Raw genomic sequence first — 18772 nt, forward strand, 5'->3', positions numbered from 1 at the left:
GGCCAGGTACCTGATCCAGGCTCATCAAAATGACAGATTTCTAACCGCCCAGACACGGTGATTGCTCCTGTGATGAGTGTGTGACCTGAGCCAGCCCAGTGAGGGTCAGCCACAGGGGCTTGGGCTGACAGCACTTGGGAGGGGTCACATGGAGAAGAAGGGGAGTCAAGGGGAGCAGAAGAGGTGGCACTTCTTCTTCTAGCGTTTGCCCTTCTTCCGTAGCCAGTCAACAGCATCAGGTTGAGCCTGATGTAAAGTTTTGAGACCTCCTTTGAATCTGGAGAGGTGGCAGTCATTGACTATGTGGGTCATAGTCTGTCTGTAGCCGCAGGGGCAGTTCGGGTCGTCTCTGGCTCCCCAGCGATGGAACATAGCGGCGCACCAGCCATGGCCTGTTCGATAGCGATTGAGGAGGGCCCAATCATAACGTGCTAGGCCACTGATGCCATTCCTCACATCCCTGGTCCTGAAGAAAAAAGGATCTTTTGGGGCTGGGAAGTGGCACACACGTACCATGTGCAAGGACCTGGATTCAAGCCCCTGCTTCCCACCTGCAGGAGGGAAGCTTTACAAGCAGTGGAGCAGTGCAGCAGGCATCTCCTCTCTCTCTCTCTCTCTCTCTCTCCCCCTCTGCTTCTCAATTTCTCTCTGTCTTATCAAATAAAATAAATATTAAAAATAAAATGATGTCTTATTAAAAACATAAAAAATGATTTTTTAAAAAAAAGACTCTCATGTGCTTAAGCTGGCTTGGAGTGGGTCTCAGTCACTCGTGGGTCAGCGTCTCCAGCGGTGATGTGCATGCACCTTGCGGCATGGCGGGTCTGGGCCCTGTGCACCCAACACTGACTGCTGCGTGGTGAGGGGAGAGGGTGGACATGGGTAGTGAGAGAGAGACTGGCGAGCTGGGCGGCACCCACAGTGGATGTGGGCACAGGGCTGGGGTGGACACGTCCGTCAGGGCTTATTAGTTCTGATGCAGCAGTGAGAGCCCAGCAGGTGCTCAGAAACACCTGCCGTCACCATAGCCTCTGCTTTTGGGAGAAAATCCCCATTGTTTCCAAGCCAAAGCCAAATTCTTTAGAACCCTGGAGCCATTTATAGAATCATAAAACTTTAGCTGCCATTGTCGGGGCGGGGGTGGGGGTGTTCAGAATAATCAGAATCCGTTTAGACAGTTGACTGAGGCTGGGACAGGTGTGCTGGGTGTGATAGTCCCATCCCTGGGACTTCAGGCTCCCACAAGAGCATGTGGGGGTCCAGGAGGGCAGGCCCAGCCCCAGGGCAGCTAAAATTTTAGAGAACACCCGCCTCTTTGTGGGCTGTGGCTGCTTTTATGGAGGTGAGTGATTAAGCTCAGACTGCGCCTCCATCCTAGAGCTTTATGGCTTCCAGCTCTGACGTGTGTGCCCTTGATCCCTGAGCCTTCCCCCGCCCCTGGAAGGCTGGGTGGCAGCTCTTTGTACCCCACTTCTTGCTCCTCTCCAGCTTCTCAGGTGACACCAGCTCCGGCTCCGTGCCTGATCTGCTGAGAGTGGGCTATGATAGTGTTGTATGTTAGTGCCCACCAGTACTGAGTGTCCAGGTGAGGCCTGGGGCAGCCATAGCCTCTGGCTTTTGGTTTGCCCCAGCCAGACATAGATAGTAGTCCCCTCCCCTCCCCACTGCCCTCTCTTCTCTTCCCTACCCCCCTCCTCTCAGAACACTGTTCAGCTCTGGATTATGGTGGTGTGGGGGGTTGAACCTGGAACTTTGGAGCCTCAGGGATGAGAGTCTCTTTGCATAACCATTATGCTATCTACCCTGCCCCTCTTAGTTTCTTCCATCTTCTTTTCTTTCCCCTCATCCTTCCCTTTCCCTCCCCTCCCCTCCCCTCCCCTCCTTTCCCCTCCCCTTCTCTCCTCTCCTCTCTTCCTTTTTTATTGCCACAGGATTATCACTGGGCCTCAGTACTTGCATAACAAATCCACCATTCCTGGTGGTCATTTTTCCTTTTTTAAATTTAATTCTATAATTTTAAAAACCTTTCTTTGTTTATTGGATAACTTCACCACTCACAAAGGGACTCAAATCTGGTCCTTGTGTTTTGTAACATGTGCTCTCCACCAGGTACATCACCATCTGGCCCTATTTTATTTTTCTTTGTTTGATAGGACAAAGAAATTGAGAGGGGAGGATGGGCAGAAAGGGAGAGAGACTGAGAGACACCTGCAGTCTTCACCATTCATGAAAATTCCTCCCTGCAAGTGGAGAGCCAGGGACTCAGTCTGGGTCCCTGCATATGGTAATGTGTGCACTTAATCAGGTGCACCGCCACCAGGCCCCTTCCGGTGGCCATTTCCTGGAGGCTGAGGAGAAGGCTGGGAATGGACTAAATATGGGTGCATCTCTAAGGGAGGTGGGTGAGGGAAGGAGGCCAGGTGCCGGGCTAGCTTCACGGGTGGGAGAGAGATGACCAGGAACTCATGGCTGAGCGGGAACGCAATGTAACTCTCCCTTTATTGATCAGAAAAGAACTGCCTTTATACCTTCTGAAGTGGAAGTGCCAGGCCGGAAAAGGAAATGGGTAGTATAGGGGGTGGATAAGAGTGCGAAAGTAGCAAGTTTCCATTTAACCAGTGGGGATTAACCAATGCCCTGAAGGCAGGGCGGGTCTCAGACAAAAATACAATGATTATGTAAATAGACCACAGCATCTAGCAATGGAGCGATGGGGAGCTGGCGTAATGCCTAATAGCAAGGGGGAGTGTTCTCGTCTCCTACCTGTGCTTTGATGTTCTCTTCTGCACCAGGTATGGAGGGCTCAGTGCTTCTGGATATCAGCAGGAGGGACCCTTGTCTTTACCCAGGGGCAAGGGTGGGTGTCTGGACTCCCATGTTTCACTGGGCTAAACCTGAGTTCTTAGGCTTTGTGGGGTAGTGGGCAATGAGGTTCTGGTCATAGCCCCACAAATTGTGGGCGTTTAAGTTATGAGGATTGCTTTTATAAAATTAAAATTAAAGTTTTCATTTTATTTTGTTTATAATCCATTTTCATTTGTGATTAATGTGGCATATAAGATTGTACCACACCCACTGCCAACATCTTGCATCCTCCCCCCCAAGGATAATCACTATAGTTCTCACAAAGTTTTTTTTTTTTTTAAAGACTGGCCCTATGTTCTTTTTTTTTTTTTTTAAAGATTTTATTTATTTATGAGAAAGATAGGAGAGAGAAAGAAGCAGACATCACACTGGCAGATGTGCTGCTGGGGATCGAACTCAGGACCTTATGTTTGAGAGTCCAAAGATTTACCACTGAGCCACCTCCCGGACCACTGCACAAAGTCTTATAGGCCATTTGCTTATGTCTTGTTTTCTTTCTTTTTAAAAGTTTAAAAAAAATTTTTTTTTAATATTTATTTACTCTCTTTTGTTGCCCTTGTTGTTTTATTGTTGTAGATATTATTGTTGTTAGTGAGGTCGTCATTGTTGGATAGGACAGAGAGAAATGGAGAGAGGAGGGGAAGACAGAGAGGGAGAGAGAAAGACAGACACCTGCAGACCTGCTTCATCACCTATGAAGCGACTCCCCTGCAGGTGGGGAGCCAGGGGCTCGAACCGGGATCCTTAAGCCGGTTCTTGTGCTTTGTGCCAACTGCGCTTTAAGCCGCTGTGCTACCGCCTGACTCCCTCTTTTTAAAAGTTTTAATCTATTTATTGGGTAGAGACAGAGAAACACTGAGAGGGAAGGGGAGCTATAGAGGGAGGCAGAGAGACACCTGCAGCCCTGCTTCACCACTTACCCCTGAAGATTTCCTCCTGCGGATGGGGACCAGGGATTTGAACCTGCGTCCTTGCACATAGTAATGTGTGTGCTCAGCCAGGTGCATCACCACCTGGCCCTTTTTCCTTTTTTTTTCTTTCTTTTTCAAGTTCATGTGTTTCAGTTCTCTAGTTTTTACCTAGGAATGAAACAGTCTGGTAGTTTTCTTTCCCTTCTTTACTTATTTTGCTAAGCACAATCAACTCCATTCCATCTGGGGGGTGTTTTTCAGATCACTAAGGACCCCCATTCCTAATCAGAACTCTAGATTTCTTTGAGGTGCTGGGCTGGGGGAGAAGGAGACTCGGATTTTTCAGTTTTTTGTCCAGCCTGGGCTGATGCCAAGGGCTGAGCCAGGGCGAGGCCCCTCCCCCCTGGCTTGACTGGGAGTGGGAGGCTGTGCCTGGGGGCCCGGCCTGCGAGCTTTGGCTTCTAGCTCCTTCCCTCTGCAGTAAGGCTTCCCTGCCATTTTTCTCCCTGCTTACTTCTGACCCGCCCAGGCAGCAATGTGGATGTGTGAACTCGGTAGGACTGTGGTGACAGGACAGGGCTGGGAGCTCTGAGTGGGAGGTTTTGCAAAAACTAGTTCAAAGCCCCAGCAACCTAGATGTCTCACCGGGTATTCAGTGGACAGGCTGGCTAGTCTTGGTCTTGATCTTTCTTTCTTTTGATCTTTCTTGATCTTTTTTCTTTTTTTTTTTTTTTTGTGTTGATCTTTCTCCCTTCCTTCCTTCCTTCTTTCCTTCCTTTCTCTTTTCTTTTTTCGTTGCCTCCAGGCTTATCACTAGAGCTTGGTGCTTGCATTATAAATCCACTGCTCCTAGCAGCCATCCCCCCATTTATTCTGTTTTTTTTTTTTAACTTAATTTAACTCAGTGGAAATGACAGAAATTTAGAGAGGAGGGGAAAATAGAGAGGGAGAAAGAGAGAGACACCTGCAGACCTGCTTCACTGCTTGAGAAGGGTCCCTGCTGCAAAGTGGAAGGCTCAAACCTAGGTCCTTGCACGGGTCCTTGCACATGGCCCTATGTGCGCTTAAGTGGTCCCTGGCCTGGGTATTTCTGTGGATCAACCAGAGGAGCTGTTTCCCCTGGCAGTCGGGCCTGCTCACTGACTTCAATCACCTGAGCTGCCATCTGCCACAGATGAAGAAACACAGTTGCAGCTGTGTGAGCATTGACTATGAAAGATTTGGCCTCAAGTGCACACAGCACAAAAACCCAACCCAATCAACTCTATTATTCATGACATGGCTTATGCATCTGTGGTGTCTTACTACAACTGGTTTTGCCTACGGGGAGATAAAACTATTATTTCTGTGCCCCAGCAAGACTCTAGGTTGTTCATCTTTTTTTTTTAATATTTATTTTATTTATTTATTCCCTTTTGTTGCCCTTGTTGTTTTATTGTTGTTGTTGGATAGGACAGAGAGAAATGGAGAGAGGAGGGGAAGACAGAGAGGAGGAGAGAAAGACAGACACCTGCAGACCTGCTTCACCGCCTGTGAAGCGACTCCCCTGCAGGTGGGGAGCCGGGGTTTGAACCGGGATCCTTATGCCGGTCCTTATGCTTTGCACCACCTGCGCTTAACCCGCTGCGCTACAGCCCGACTCCTGGTTGTTCATCTTTTAAAGTGATTTCAGGGGCTGGGAGGCAGCTCACCTGGGAGAGCACAGACTTTAGCATGCTCAGGGACCCGGGTTCAAGCCCTAGCATCACACGAGAACACTGTGCATGATGCCAGGGGAAGGTTCATCAGTAGTGGAGCCGTGCTGTAGTGTCTTTTTCTTCCTTTTCCTCTCTGTCTCTATATGAAACCAAAAGAAAAACAAACAAACAAACAGACACCCACCAAGAATATCTGCCTGCTAGGAGTTGTGGAGTCGCTCAGCCATGAAAATAATGATGTGATTTCAGGGCTTAGGGACATTTCCTTGGTAACGTTTACTTAACTCCCCCAGAGAGAGGAAGCTTTTCGCCTTTAGAATCTAAACAAAGTCTTTCCTTTTAACTCCTGAATCCTGTACTGACCCATAAAGTTTCCACTTTGTAGATAGTGACTAATTAATTTTTTTGGGTGGGTGTCTTTTGGGGGGTGGGGGTAGGGGAGGCAGCTATATTGAGATAGGAATCACATACCTTACAGTTTAACCACCAGCAGCACATAGGACAAAGTCTTTAGCATTCAGACATGTACAAATGCCACCTCAGTAGGGCTTGGAACACAGGCCAGCACCTCAGTGCAGATCGGCAAGTGCACCACAGTGACGAGCACGTGGCCTCAGGCATCAGGCGTCCCTGCCCCGTTCTGCTGAGCCATTCATTGGTGGTGGTTGTTTGGGCCAGTCCGGTTTGGCCTGTGATGACTAGTGCTACTCTGAGGACTCGTTCAGACCACTTTCCCCATAGTGGCCAGTGATGGGAGGATAAGAGCCACTCTGCCACTTACCCCTGCCTCCGGCCTCAACACAGTTACCTCCCTGGGACATTCTTTGTCATGGCCCGTGTGTGGGCACTGGTGTCCCCTCCCTCTCCCATCAGCTCTGTCTCTGGTCCCAGATTTCGAGCCCTGTCAGTCGTGTTGGCTCTGGTTTCCTTCCTTCCTTCCTCTCCCCCAACCCCTTCTAATAGCCACCAGGCTTATCACTGCAGCTTAGTGCCTGCATGAGGAACCCATCAATTCTGGGGGGGATCATTTCTTTTACTTTCTTGTTTTTCATAGAGACAGAGAGAAATAGAGAAGAAGGGGGAGAGAGGGAGAAAGAGACTCCCAGCAGGTGGGGTCTGGGGACCTGAACCCCAGTCCTTGAGCACTATAATATGTGTGCTGTATCTGGGCCCTGGCTTTCCTTCTTGACTAAGAATGCCCAAGGCGTAGCTGGCATGTGTGCATGTGAACTCACTCCCCACCCCCACACTTGTCAGGACAGGACTCTCCCAGCCCTCAGGGCCCTGCCCCATGTAGGGGGTGCTACCTTATACCCACATCTCCCAACCTTTCCCTCCTGTACTGTTTAACTGATAGGGGTAGAGAGAGTTTTTTTTTAAATTTTTTATTAGTGATTTAATAATGATTAACAAGATAGTTAGATAACAAGGGTACAATTCCACACAGTTCCCTCCACCGGAGTTCCATACCCATCCCCCCACCGGAGTTCCATACCATCCCTCCACTGGAGTTCCATACATATCCCTCCACTGGAGTTCCATACCCATCCCCCCACCGGAGTTCCATACCATCCCTCCACTGGAGTTCCATACATATCCCTCCACTGGAGTTCCATACCCATCCCTCCACCGGAATTCCATACCATCCCCTCCATTGGAAGCTTCCCTATTTGGTCCCTTTATCCATCTGGAGATATGGACCAAAATTCTTTTGGGGGTGCAGAAAGTGGCTTCTGCAATGGTTCTCTCTGCTGGACATGGGCATTGGCAGGTCAATCCATACCCCCAGCCTGTTTCTATCTTTCCCTAGTGGGGCAGGGCTCTGGGGAGGTGAGGTTTTGGGACACATTGGTGAGGTCGTCTGCCCAGGGAAGCTTGGATGGAAGGAAGGAATCATAGTAGTGCCTGCAACTTGGTAGCTGAGGGCAGTAAGATACAAAGCAGGACAAATTGTTCAATAAACAGGAACCCAAAGGTAGGTAGGTAGATAGGTAGAGCAGATAAAATGAGGGTGAGAAGAAGCTAGGAAGTCTATTTTAGGTATGTTTCAAGGGGCCCATGACTTTAGTAATTTTTACCTGAGCCTGACAGCTGATGTGCAGGTGAGAGAGCTTCTATTGCTATAAACCCTCTGTCTCAGTCAGCTTGGGGGCAGGAACATACATACATGCATACATAATTTATTTACTTTAGCATAAGTTCCCTCCCCCCAAGTAACAAAACCTTTCTTTTAAAAAAACCCTCTTCTAAGAAAACACAAGTAGAACCTGAATGGGAGTTGGTGTATTGCTCTAAAGTAAAAGACTCTGGGGTGCGTGAGGAGGAGAGTAGGGGTCCAGAAAGGATGACAGAGGACATAGTTGCATTGCTATGTGGAAAACTGAGAAATGTTATGCATGTACAAACTATTGTATTTACTGTTGATTGTAAAACATTAATCCCCTAATAAAGAAATTATGAAAAAAAAAAAAACCCAAAACAAAAACCCTCTTGTTGTGGTGTGCTCTCTAATTGCCTTGTGGATGGGGGGGGGGTTATGCTTCTCTCCAGGAAAGGTTTTGGGCTGGGTGTGATCACTGGAAACATTGTCCCTTTTGTTGGTGGTGGGCGGGCAGCTGTGTGCAGAACAGGTACCAAAGACTGCCTTACAAGGAACTGTACCTGCGGGCTGCCCCAATCCGGTTTTCTGCTCTCTCAGTGCTTGGCCCTGGTCCTAGGCCTTCTCCCTTCTGCCTCCACAGAAGCCCAGGGCGGGGCCATTAGTGAGGCCAGCTTGGCCTCATCTGTTGCTGCTGAAACCCTGGCTTGGGGCTCCAGGGGAGGGTGTGGCTGGGGTTTCTGGTCAGAGGAAAAGGACAAATAGAATGCAAACACTTTTAGCCATGGGCTGTTCTAAGTTGCCCCAGCAAAAGGGGGTTTCCCTTGGAGGAGATCAAGACCAACCCTATGGATTCAAAGCCACAGGGTCCCTCACAGTCCACTTGATGCTCACTCTTGTGTCAGGGAGGTGGGGGCGCAGTGGGTGTGGCTCTGACCAGGAAGGGCCCCAGATTGCTGCTTTGGGCGCCAGACCTCAGTGTGGTCCCTCTAAGCTGAGCCTGCCCCTGTCCAACAGTGACACTGTGGGGGAGGGGACCAAGTGGGGAGCTGATTGTCATCCCCACCCCACCCGCCCCAGGCTGCCATTCCAGTCTGACCAGCCCCTCCTTCCCTCCTTCCCTCCTTCCGCCTTCTCTGTCCCTGGTTTGGCACAGGGCCCATCCCCACCTCCCTTTGGGCTGTCATCCCTACTGGGGGTGTAGGTGCTTATGAGGGGCTGGGTGGAGGGCGGCATGCATCTAAATCACTCTTGGGCTGGGAAGATAGCTGTGAATGGGTTTCCCTCTGCGGGTCCTTGTCAGGAGACTGGGGGGAGTAGTCACTCTTCCTGAGAGCTTCTGGCATGGTCTTTCTGGAAAGGACTTCAAAGTGTGTTGCGTATGTGTGTCCTTCCTGGAGGTGGGTGGGCAGGGAGGTGGGGGTTAGAGGTCATCACACTGCCTGTCAGTTGTCAGTCTCTGCCCCCAGGCCCCATTGCATCGAGCAGCCCAGCCTCAGAGTAATTACAGCTGGAATCTCTGCCTCCAGGATCTGAACCTCCCGCCTCCCTCCCACAGTCTGCCCCACCCGCCCCACCCAGACCTGGGGTGCCCTGGCCCTGCTCCCCATTCTCCACCCTTTCGCAGGTGCCTACTGTGCCCCTACCTGCTCTCCTGACTCATTCTCCTAATGGCTTCAGAGAGTCAGGTGCCTCATCCCGCTATCTCCTCTGGCCGGCAGGGAGGCCTGGAAAGAGAAGGGGGAGGTTCACATGGCTGCACCAGCAGTAACTCCCCATCCCACCCTATGTCCTGTCTCCCTTCCTGGGAGCCTTCCATTGAGAATTATGGGAATGAGTCCCCCAGAGAGCAGCAGGACAATGAAGACCCCCGAAGACAATGAGGGTGATGGGAAACCCCAGGCTGATGCAGCAGCTCTTTGGGTGGGTGGGCCCTGCCCCTTGTCTATCTCAGCTTGCCTGTCTCTCTGCTCTTCACTCTGTGCTGAGCCTGCAGGGAAGCCTCTCAGCTGGCGAGTGTCCTGGGAAAGTGCTGGGGGTCTCACTTCTTTTTTATCTTTCTTTATTGGGGGGATTAATGGTTTACACTCAACAGTAAAACACAGCAGCTGGTACATGTGTAACATTTCTCAGTTTTCCACACAACACTTTAACCGCCAACCTAGCACCTCCTCCACCATCGTGTTCTAGCTTCCTTTAAAAAATATTTTAATGAGAAAAATACAGAGAGGAAGGCACACACACACACACACACACACACACCCCAGAGCACTGCTCAGTTCTGGCTTATGGTAGTGCTGGAGATTGAACTTGAGACCGTGGAGCCCCAGGCATGAGTCTTCTGTATAACAATTATTATGCTGTCTCCTTAGCCCCCTAGTTTCTTTTGTACCTGCAGGCCAGAGTGAAGCAGCCAGTGTGTGTGTGCACAAGCTCACCCAATCTACAAAAACCTGTCCAGCCCCTCTGGGCACTGCACTGCACCGGGTGCAGAGGGCACAGCAGTAGCTGAGGAGGAACAGACTAAGCAAGTGGTTGGCTTAGGGCTCCCCACCTGTGCTCCCCTTCAGCCAGCAGAGGCAGACCGTCCTTATTTTTCCAAATGGAGAAGAGAGCACAGGGGGGCTTTTGGGAGTGAGGGAGTGTCAGCTGCACAGAGAAGACTCAATGCTGGGGATCCCTTTCCCACCCTGCTTCCCCCATCTTGTGTTTACTTCCTAGTGCCAGGAAGAACAAAGGACTTGGGGGGCGGGAGGCAGTGGCCCTGTGGCTGGGTGACCCTAGGGCAGAGCTCTGTTTTTGGAGCAGGTGACCCTTTCCAGGGTCTCCTTCAAGGGGCTGCTGAGCTGGGGTTTCTGGGGGAAGCACTGGAGGGGGATGTGGGGTAGGAGCAGCTCTCTACCGCCCCCATCTGAGTCTGGCTGGGAGGTGGCAGGTGTCAAGTTAGGCCCCGCCCCTTCGGGGACCAGCCACTCAGGTAGGAGGCCAGGCCCTCTCCCTCTAGATTTATAAAGGGCCGGCCAGGAGCTGCCCCACACCTGGAAGCAGCTTCTCCGCTCCTTCTCCTTCTCCAGTCTCGGCCTGCTCGCCTGCACTCCAGCCTCCACCATGTCCATCAGGGTGACCCAGAAGTCCTACAAGTTGTCCAGCTCTGGCCCCCGGGCCTTCAGCAGCCGCTCGGCTTACTCGAGCGGGCCCAGCTCCCGCATCAGCCCCTCCGCCTTCTCCCGGGTGGGCAGCAGCGGCAGCTTCCGAGCTGGCCTGGGCCCCACCATGAGCGTGACGGGGGGCTACGGGGGAGCCGGGGGCATGGGGGCCATCACAACCGTCACGGTCAACCAGAGCCTGCTGAACCCCTTGAAGCTGGAGGTGGACCCCAACATCCAGGCTGTGCGCACCCAGGAGAAGGAGCAGATCAAGACCCTCAACAACAAGTTCGCCTCCTTCATCGACAAGGTGAGGGTGGTGGTGGGGGGACCTCATGGCCTGGTGCCTGGGGCCAGCCGGCCCCTCTGGCCGCCCCGTCCGGTGGGCACTTCTCCAGCCGCCCTCCCCATCCCAAGCCCTGCCGGCCCGTGACTCACTCCTCCTAGGCCTTCCCGGGTGCTGGGCTGGGGAGGGGGTGGGGCGGCTGGCCCCCTCCCTCATTGGCAGGGCAGTCCCAACTCTGGCCTTCTGGTCGGGGTTTCAGCCTGGGGGAGCCCAGCAGCGGGCAGGCCGCTGTGGAGCTGGGTTCACGCTTCCCCTACCCCGCGGCGTGTAAGAAAAGTGGGGTTTTGATAAGACTCTGGGGGAAGGAAGTGTCTTGATGCAAACAGGCAAATATTGATCGAGGCACCCGTATGACTCATAGCTTGGCCCCCTGCCCTGGAGCTGGAGATCTTGGGGTGAGGGGGTGAGGTGAGGGCCTGGGGGGCTGTGTGTGTGTGTGTGTGTGGAGATGGGTGCAGTGGGGCGGGGTGGAAGAAATGTCCGGGGAGTTGGGAAAGCCTGCCCCCCCATTAAAGTCTGAGGCCGTTGGGCACCCCGCCTGCAAAAGTTTATAGCTTCAGATAAGGCGCCGGCCAACTCCCCTCTGCCCACTGGCCCTTGTCCGGGCCAGGCTCCCTCCCCGGGCTCCACCCACCAGCCTGCTCCCCCCGCCCCGCCGCTCCCCCCGCCCCCGGGTCTGCAGTCCGGGAGATGGAAGGCCTCCTGGCGGGGCTCCTGGGCGTCCCGGGGTTTGGCTGCCTCCTGCTGGCCGGCTCCCCGGAGGTGCGGGGTGGAGTGAGGGAAATCCCAGGCGGGAGAAGCACTCCAGGAGTCGGAGTCCTGGGAAGCAGCGCTGCCTCTGTGCTCTGCCCGGCACCTTCGCCCTAAGCCCCCCAGGCTGGATCCGCGGCTGACTTTTGCAAGGTCTGCGGAAGACTCTGGGAAGAAGAGTTCCTGGTCCCCAGTGCTTCCCGCTTTTGTTCGAAGCGCTACAGTGCAGGCAGGAGGGTCCCCCAACAGCACCGGTTACTGGCTTGCAGAGTTCACCTCTTAGCTGTCCTTGGCAGCTGAGGGTCCATGGCTTTTTAAATTAATTAACTCATTTTTTTTAGAGACACAGAGGTAGAGTTAGACAGAGAGTGCAAGAGGCCACAGGTGGGGGCGGGTGGTGGCATACATGGCTACACATTACCTTGTGCAAGGACCCGGGTTCTCCCTGCAGGGGGAAAGCGTCCTAAGTGGTGAGGTAGTGTTGCAGGTGTTTCTCTCTCCCTCTCTTTATCTCCCCCTTTTCTCCCAACTTCTCTGTTTTTTTCCAAAATAAATAAAATACATTTAAAAAAAAGATAAGATAAAAAAAGAGGGAGTCGGGCAGTAGTACAGTAGGTTAAGCGCACGTGGCACAAAGCTAAGAACCGGCCTAAGTATCCCTGTTCGAGCCCCCTGCTCCCCACCTGCAGGGGGTCGCTTCACAAAGGTGAAGCAGGTCTGCAGGTGTCTGTCTTTCTCTCCCCCTCTCTGTCTTCCCCTCCTCTCTCCATTTCTCTCTGTCCTATCCAACAACTACGACAACAATAAAACGACAAGGGTAACAAAAGGGAATAAATAAATTTAGAAAGAAAAAAAAAGAGCCCACAGCATTGAAGCTTCCTTCAATGTGCTGGTGGAGGGGTGGGCTTGAATCTGGGCTGCACACATGGTAAAGCGGTGCACTGCTCGAGTGAGCTATTTCGCTGGCCCATAAAAATGATGTTGCAGTAGAAAAACTTGGGGAAGGAAGGATTCTAGACCAGACCTTCAAGATACAGTTCCCTTCCAAATTAACAACAGCAACAACAAGTTACAACTTTGAGTTGACTAAGAAAAATGTATCGCTTTCCTTGGGACCAGTCTCTCATTCTTTTGAAAACAGTCCTCTTCTAATAGGACATAATTTCAAGCTGAAATTAGAGTCTCAGAGACCCAGGAACTTCGTGTTTGGGGAAGAGCACTGGGTAGTGGATTCAGGGCTGGGCAAGGTGGGGGAGGAGAGAGTTTTGGGTGACAGACACTCTAGCCTCTGTGGAGGTGAGGCAGGAATTCAGCCTAACTGAGCCCCCCTGGGCCACCGCAGGGAGGAGGAGCCCCAGGCGCTGCCAGTGCAGGCTAGCAGCCTGCTGAGAGTTCAAGTTTTCTGGCCAGCGTGCTCCAGGCTGGAGAGCCAGGGTTTCCCTTCAGAAAGCCTCACCAAAAATAGCGATGGTGCTATTCCTCTGGTTGGACTGTCTACACTTCCCCCTTTCAGTCTCCTCCTCCTCCTTCTCCTTCTTCCTCCTTCCTTTTTAAATTATTTATTATTTTAAAATTATTATTATCATTTAAAATTTTTGATAGGACAGAGAGAAGTTGAGAAGGAAGGGGGAGGTAGATACACACACACACACACATATATATATGGAGAGAGAGAGAGAGAGATACCTGTAGCACTGCTTCACTGTTTGTAAAGTGCTCCTCCCCCACCCTTGTAGCTGGGGACTGGGGGTTTGAACCCAGGTGATGTATGCTCAGTTGAACGTTCCACTATCCCCCTGATTCAGTCTTATAGTCTTTTTTCTTTCCTTTTCTCCTCTTCCCCCCCATCTCCTCCCTCTCTTTTCCCTCCACCTTCTTTTTTTCCGGAGCACTGCTCAGCTCTGGTTTATGGTGGTGAGGAGGACTGAATTTAGGACCAGGAAGCCTCAGGCATGAGAGCCTCTCTGAATAACCACTATGCTGTCTCCCCCGCCCAGTCTTAAATAATCTCAACCAACACGTAATCACTTTCATCGATCAGTAACAGGCAGTCTAAGTCAGTAGGACCTGTTCTGTACACGGGGCTTCATCTAACTTTCTTGCTCTTCCCTTCAGTGGTGCACTGTCCCCCCAGCACAGCAGGGAATGGCTTCCTAACCTACCTTCACCACACTGTTCTCTGCGGCATAGATGACTGTCAGGGAACAGCCCAGGTCCCTGGGTCTGGAGCGCCTAGCGCTTTGGAAACTGAACTCTGGAGACAGAGTTTGCTTGCCTACCACACTCACACCAACCCTGACGGGGGGGGGGGGGGGGACCCTGGCCTCACATGGACCTTTGGGCCTCTTCTCCTTCATGCAGGTGCGAACCCTGGAACAGCAGAACAAGATTCTGGAGACCAAATGGAGCCTCCTGCAGCAGCAGAAGACAGCTCGGAGCAACATGGACAACATGTTCGAGAGTTATATCAACAACCTCCGGCGGCAGCTGGAGACACTGGGCCAGGAGAAGATGAAGCTGGAGGTGGAGCTCGGCAACATGCAGGGGCTGGTGGAGGACTTCAAGAACAAGTGAGCCCCTGCCTACCCAGCCCCTCCGGTTCATACTGCTCTGGCCCTGGGGCCAGATGCCTGCGGCCCCAAGGCCCTCTGCTTGCTGGGCAGTGCAGCTCTGCCTGTGTGATTAGGGTCACCATGTGCCTTCCTGCTAACTGTTCTGGCCGAGATGTTAACAGAACCTGCCAGTCTTGGAGCTGTCCTGATTTGGACAGTAAACGACATGGTAGTGCTTATGGGCAGAGATAGGAAGGAGAGACTGACAGTTCTGATGTCCAGAAGTTCTGGTCACTGCCTGGAAAGTTTTTTTTTTTCTACCAGGGGTATCAGCAGTGGGGGCTTTCCTAGTGGCCTTTTCCCCCTTCTATTTTATTTGATAGGATAGCGAGGGGAGTGAGAGGTAGAGAGGGAGGGAGAGAGAGAGATGCCTGTAGACTTGCTTCAGTATTCATGAAGCTTCACCCCCCTCCTCCGAAGGTGGGGAGTTGGGACTCGAACATAGGCCCTTGTGCATGGTACTGTGTATGATCATCTGGGTGTGCTGCCCCCTGGGAAGTTCTGTCTGAGTGGTTATCTCTGTCCCTGTGGCTAATACTCTGAATACGCCTACTCCAATGTATGTTTGTGGGTCTGGAGAGAAAATTTTCTGCTCCAGGCCTCCCCATCGGCTGATGAGCCAAGGGTGGGGAGAGAGAGTTGGCACTGCAGCAGAAGGACCAGGTCACCCTTCCCATTTCCTGCATCCATCTGAACCCAGTCTTCTAGACGGTCTTGCTCCCCCTGTGAACACCCAGGGCATCCTCACCTCTGTCTTCCCCCTGTGACTCTGAGTCTTTCCTTCCCCAGGTATGAAGATGAGATTAACAAGCGCACAGAGATGGAGAATGAATTTGTCCTCATCAAGAAGGTGAGGGAGTCCCCCTCCCAGCCCTCTCCAGACCCTAGAAGCTGGGGATTAGAGACTTGCACTTAGGCTTTCTGGGTTAGGCCCCTAAATGTTTCTAAGTGACAGGACAACACTGGGTGCCTTTTAGATAGGTAACAGAAGAAAGTAGGCAAGGACAGAGATGTAGCAAGACACCTTGGGTCAGGACTCTGGCGTCACTGCACGACACGGTTAGGAAGTGGAGCGGTGGAATTAGAGATCTGGTCAAAACATCTTTCCTGGAGGAGGAGTTGTGGGAGGAAGAGGAGAAAGAGGAGGAAGAGAGGAGGAGGAGAGAGAGGAGAGGGAGGAGGAGGATTTGGGTGGGGGAGTGCTGGAGCAGTGAGGCAGAGGGAGAGGAGGATCAGACAGAACAGAGTGAGGTGGGGAAGGTGGGCTAGCAGAAGGTTCTGAGTCCTGACTTTTAGGTGGAAGCAGGGTGGACTGGGGTCTGGGCCTCAACTCAGGCTCCCCCACCTTCACCTCCAGGATGTGGATGAGGCATACATGAACAAGGTGGAGCTGGAGTCTCGCCTGGAAGGACTGACAGACGAGATCAACTTCTTCAGGCAGCTGTATGAAGTGGTATGTTCTTGGGGGCCAGAGCTGAGGACTCCCCAGCCCATTAGAGACCCTTCCCAGCTTCCACTGCACGAAATGGGCATGGGTGTTCCTGTGACTCCAACATTCCTCCAATTCGGATCCTCTGTGTTCTGGCCCCTGCATGAGGGAGGGCGTGTCCTCCTGCTTCACAGATGAGAGAGTGAACTCACAGACTGCAGTCCCCCCTCCCAGGTCAAGGTGCAGGGGTGGTGTCATAGCCACAGCCCCCACCCTCTCTGTCTCTGTGCCTTTGCTTTCAACCGCTTGGCCGCATCTGGGCTCAGCTCCAGTGGCAGATAGCCTGAAAGGGCCTTTTTCCTCAGGCTGTTCTCCCAAGGCCGGGGTCCCTCTCATCCTTGTCTTGTTGCATCCTTCCTCCCCTCCTGGGGTCCAGCTTGTGTCTTGGCTCCCTTAACAGGAACGCTGCCTTCGCCCAGCCCAGCTGTGTGCGCCTGTCCTGTCCCTTGTGGAAGACACTTATGCAGAAGGTGAGGGGCGATTGTGTGCATGCGCAGGGCCTCACCCCCCTCCTCCCCACCACAGGAGATCCAAGAGCTGCAGTCCCAGATCTCGGACACGTCCGTGGTTCTGTCCATGGACAACAACCGCTCCCTGGACCTGGACGGCATCATCGCTGATGTCAAGGCCCAGTACGAGGAGATGACCAACCGCAACCGGGCTGAGGCTGAGTCCATGTACCAGATCAAGGTGAGGAGCGGGGTCACCAGGCTCTGCCCCCCCCATCCTGTGCCTCAGTCCTTGGGGGAGGGAAGCAGAACCCCAGATCTCTGCCTGCTGTGATTTGGGCCTGTCCATTGGGTGCTGGGGAGGCAGGGATGTCCCTGTGCCTGGGATAGAAGGTCTTCAGTGGAAACACCCCCCCCCCCCTCCAGTATGAGGAGCTGCAGACTTTGGCTGGGAAGCACGGGGATGACCTCCGTCGCACGAAGACGGAGATTTCTGACATGAACCGGAACATCAGCCGGCTCCAGGCAGAGATCGAGAACCTCAAAGGCCAGGTGTGGGCCGCACTGGGCTGAGGGAGGCTCCCCAGGTCCCCAGGGACTGGAGGAGATAGAGCAGGGAGGAGTGGGGGGGAGGCTTGGGGGTGGAGGAGTAGTCAGGGTCAGAATTGGGGAGCCTGTGGGGGTAGCTGCTCATGGAGGCTGTGGGGGTGTGGGAGGGGGTTGAGGAGGTGCCTGGGGTCATGGCAGGGGTGAAAGGGGCAGGTAATTCAGGGACCAGGATGGGCCCCCCAAACCTGCTTTCTTTGCTTTGTCTTCTCTGTCTGGGTAAGACTGGACTCTGCTGCTGTAAGATATTCCAGAAAGCAGAGACTAGAGCCTAGCCCAGTGGGGTGGGAGGGACTAGCTTCCCAAAAGAGAGGTCTGCAGGCAGGGTGGGATGCTGCTCCTCTCTCCCCACTCTGCTTCTGATGCCTCCTCTGAGCTGGGTGGGGGTTTGCCTAGGGCAGGGGCTGAGGGTCCCTGAAGGAGGAGCAGGGGGAGGGGGCAGGCTCTAACCAGACCCTGCTTCCCCTGCCCCCTTGTCCACAGCGGGCTTCCCTGGAGGCCGCCATTGCTGATGCTGAGCAGCGCGGGGAGCTGGCCATCAAGGACGCCAACTCCAAGCTGGCGGAACTGGAGGCCGCCCTGCAGCGGGCCAAGCAGGACATGGCGCGGCAGCTGCGCGAGTACCAGGAGCTCATGAACGTGAAGCTGGCCCTGGACATCGAGATCGCCACCTACAGGAAGCTGCTGGAGGGCGAGGAGAGCAGGTGGGGGCCGGACTCAGAGGGCTGGGGGGAGGGGGACTGGTGTCCCATCCCTGGGGCCTGGGTGGGAGAAGGCGGGATCAGGGTCCGGACTGATGGTGACCCCGTGTGTCCTCTGGTCCAGGCTGGAATCTGGGATGCAGAATATGAGCATCCACACCAAGACCACTAGCGGCTACTCCGGTGAGTGCCCAGGGCCTGGGTGCAGGGCAAGCTGTGAGGTGGGGCAGCCCTTGAACTTTGTCCTCTTGCTCTGTGGAGGAGGCTGGGGACATGCCTTCTCCAAGGAGATGTAACTGACATGAAAGCTGTATTCCACACAGCTCCCCGTCACCCCCAGGGGTCCCAGGCACCCCGAACCAGGGCAGCGCCCAGCCCCGAGGGTGCAGGGGTGGCTGGGAGAGTGGGGCCTGCCACACACTTGGCCGCTGGCACTCAAGGGGCTGCTCTGTCCCTCACAGGTGGGCTGAGCTCGGCCTACGGGGGCCTCACCAGTCCCGGCCTCACCTACGGCCTGAATGCCAGTTTCGGCTCTGGAGGGGGCTCCGGTTCCTTCAACCGCACCAGCTCCACCAAAGCTGTGGTCGTGAAGAAGATTGAGACCCGAGATGGGAAGCTTGTGTCTGAGTCTTCCGACGTCCTGTCCAAGTGAATGGCCGCCGCTGTCCCTCTCAGCCTCCCTGTTCCGGCGGCCACCTGAGAGCCGGCGGTGGAGGAAGAAGCTTTGCAGGGGCCTTAGCTGAGTCCCCGCAGGGAGAGTGTCCTGCTGGGGCAGCTCCCCTTCCTGTGCCCACCACCCAAAGCCCATTCAAGTGCCTTGTCCACAATAAAGTCTCAGCTGGTTCTGTCCAGTCACTTTGCTGTGTGTAACCTTGTCCATGGGGCAATGGGGAAATGTGTGTGTGTGTGTATGTATGTGTGTGTGAATGTGTATGAGTGTGTGTGTGTATGTGTGTGAGTTTGAGTGTGTGTATGAGTGTGTATGTGGGTATGTGTATGCGTGAATGTGTGTATGAGTGTGTGTGTGTGTGTGGTGCTTGCTGAGATCAGAAACAAAGGGTGCTGAGAGGGGCGCTGGCAGCAAGTGTAGCCTCCTTAAGCT

General features: G+C 53.5%; 1 protein-coding gene and 1 long non-coding RNA gene across 3 annotated transcripts; one reads left to right on the top strand and one right to left on the bottom strand.

Moving 5' to 3' along the window:
• Window positions 1–7173: 7173 nt before the first annotated feature.
• Window positions 7174–11294, bottom strand: LOC132539511 (uncharacterized). Its single transcript, XR_009550845.1, has 3 exons — window positions 11156–11294; window positions 9218–9298; window positions 7174–8965 (listed from the first exon to the last, which is right to left on the bottom strand). It is a non-coding gene; the product is annotated as an uncharacterized LOC132539511 (long non-coding RNA).
• Window positions 10601–18525, top strand: KRT8 (keratin 8). Of its 2 annotated transcripts, none has more exons than XM_007518204.3 (9): window positions 10601–11027; window positions 14175–14383; window positions 15215–15275; window positions 15783–15878; window positions 16440–16604; window positions 16790–16915; window positions 17453–17673; window positions 17795–17853; window positions 18132–18525. In XM_007518204.3, exons 1-9 carry the CDS (start codon window positions 10680–10682, stop codon window positions 18320–18322), a joined length of 1476 nt encoding a protein of 491 aa, XP_007518266.1. In that variant the 5' UTR covers window positions 10601–10679; the 3' UTR covers window positions 18323–18525. The 2 variants fall into 2 exon arrangements, with proteins under 2 accessions (XP_007518266.1, XP_060051286.1); XM_060195303.1 differs by lacking the exon at window positions 10601–11027 and adding an exon at window positions 11278–11458.
• The last annotated feature ends 247 nt before the right edge of the window (window positions 18526–18772 follow it).

This window comes from Erinaceus europaeus, chromosome 7 (assembly GCF_950295315.1).
Source record: "Erinaceus europaeus chromosome 7, mEriEur2.1, whole genome shotgun sequence".
Taxonomy (NCBI): domain Eukaryota; kingdom Metazoa; phylum Chordata; class Mammalia; order Eulipotyphla; family Erinaceidae; genus Erinaceus; species Erinaceus europaeus.

Excerpts from the sequence above, each read along its gene's own strand:
- KRT8 (XM_007518204.3), top strand. The coding sequence starts at position 10,680 with ATGTCCATCAGGGTGACCCAGAAGTCCTACAAGTTGTCCAGCTCTGGC. Across the intron at positions 15,276-15,782 it reads AATTTGTCCTCATCAAGAAG|GATGTGGATGAGGCATACAT; the intron begins GTGAGGGAGTCC and ends CTTCACCTCCAG. Across the intron at positions 17,854-18,131 it reads GACCACTAGCGGCTACTCCG|GTGGGCTGAGCTCGGCCTAC; the intron begins GTGAGTGCCCAG and ends TGTCCCTCACAG.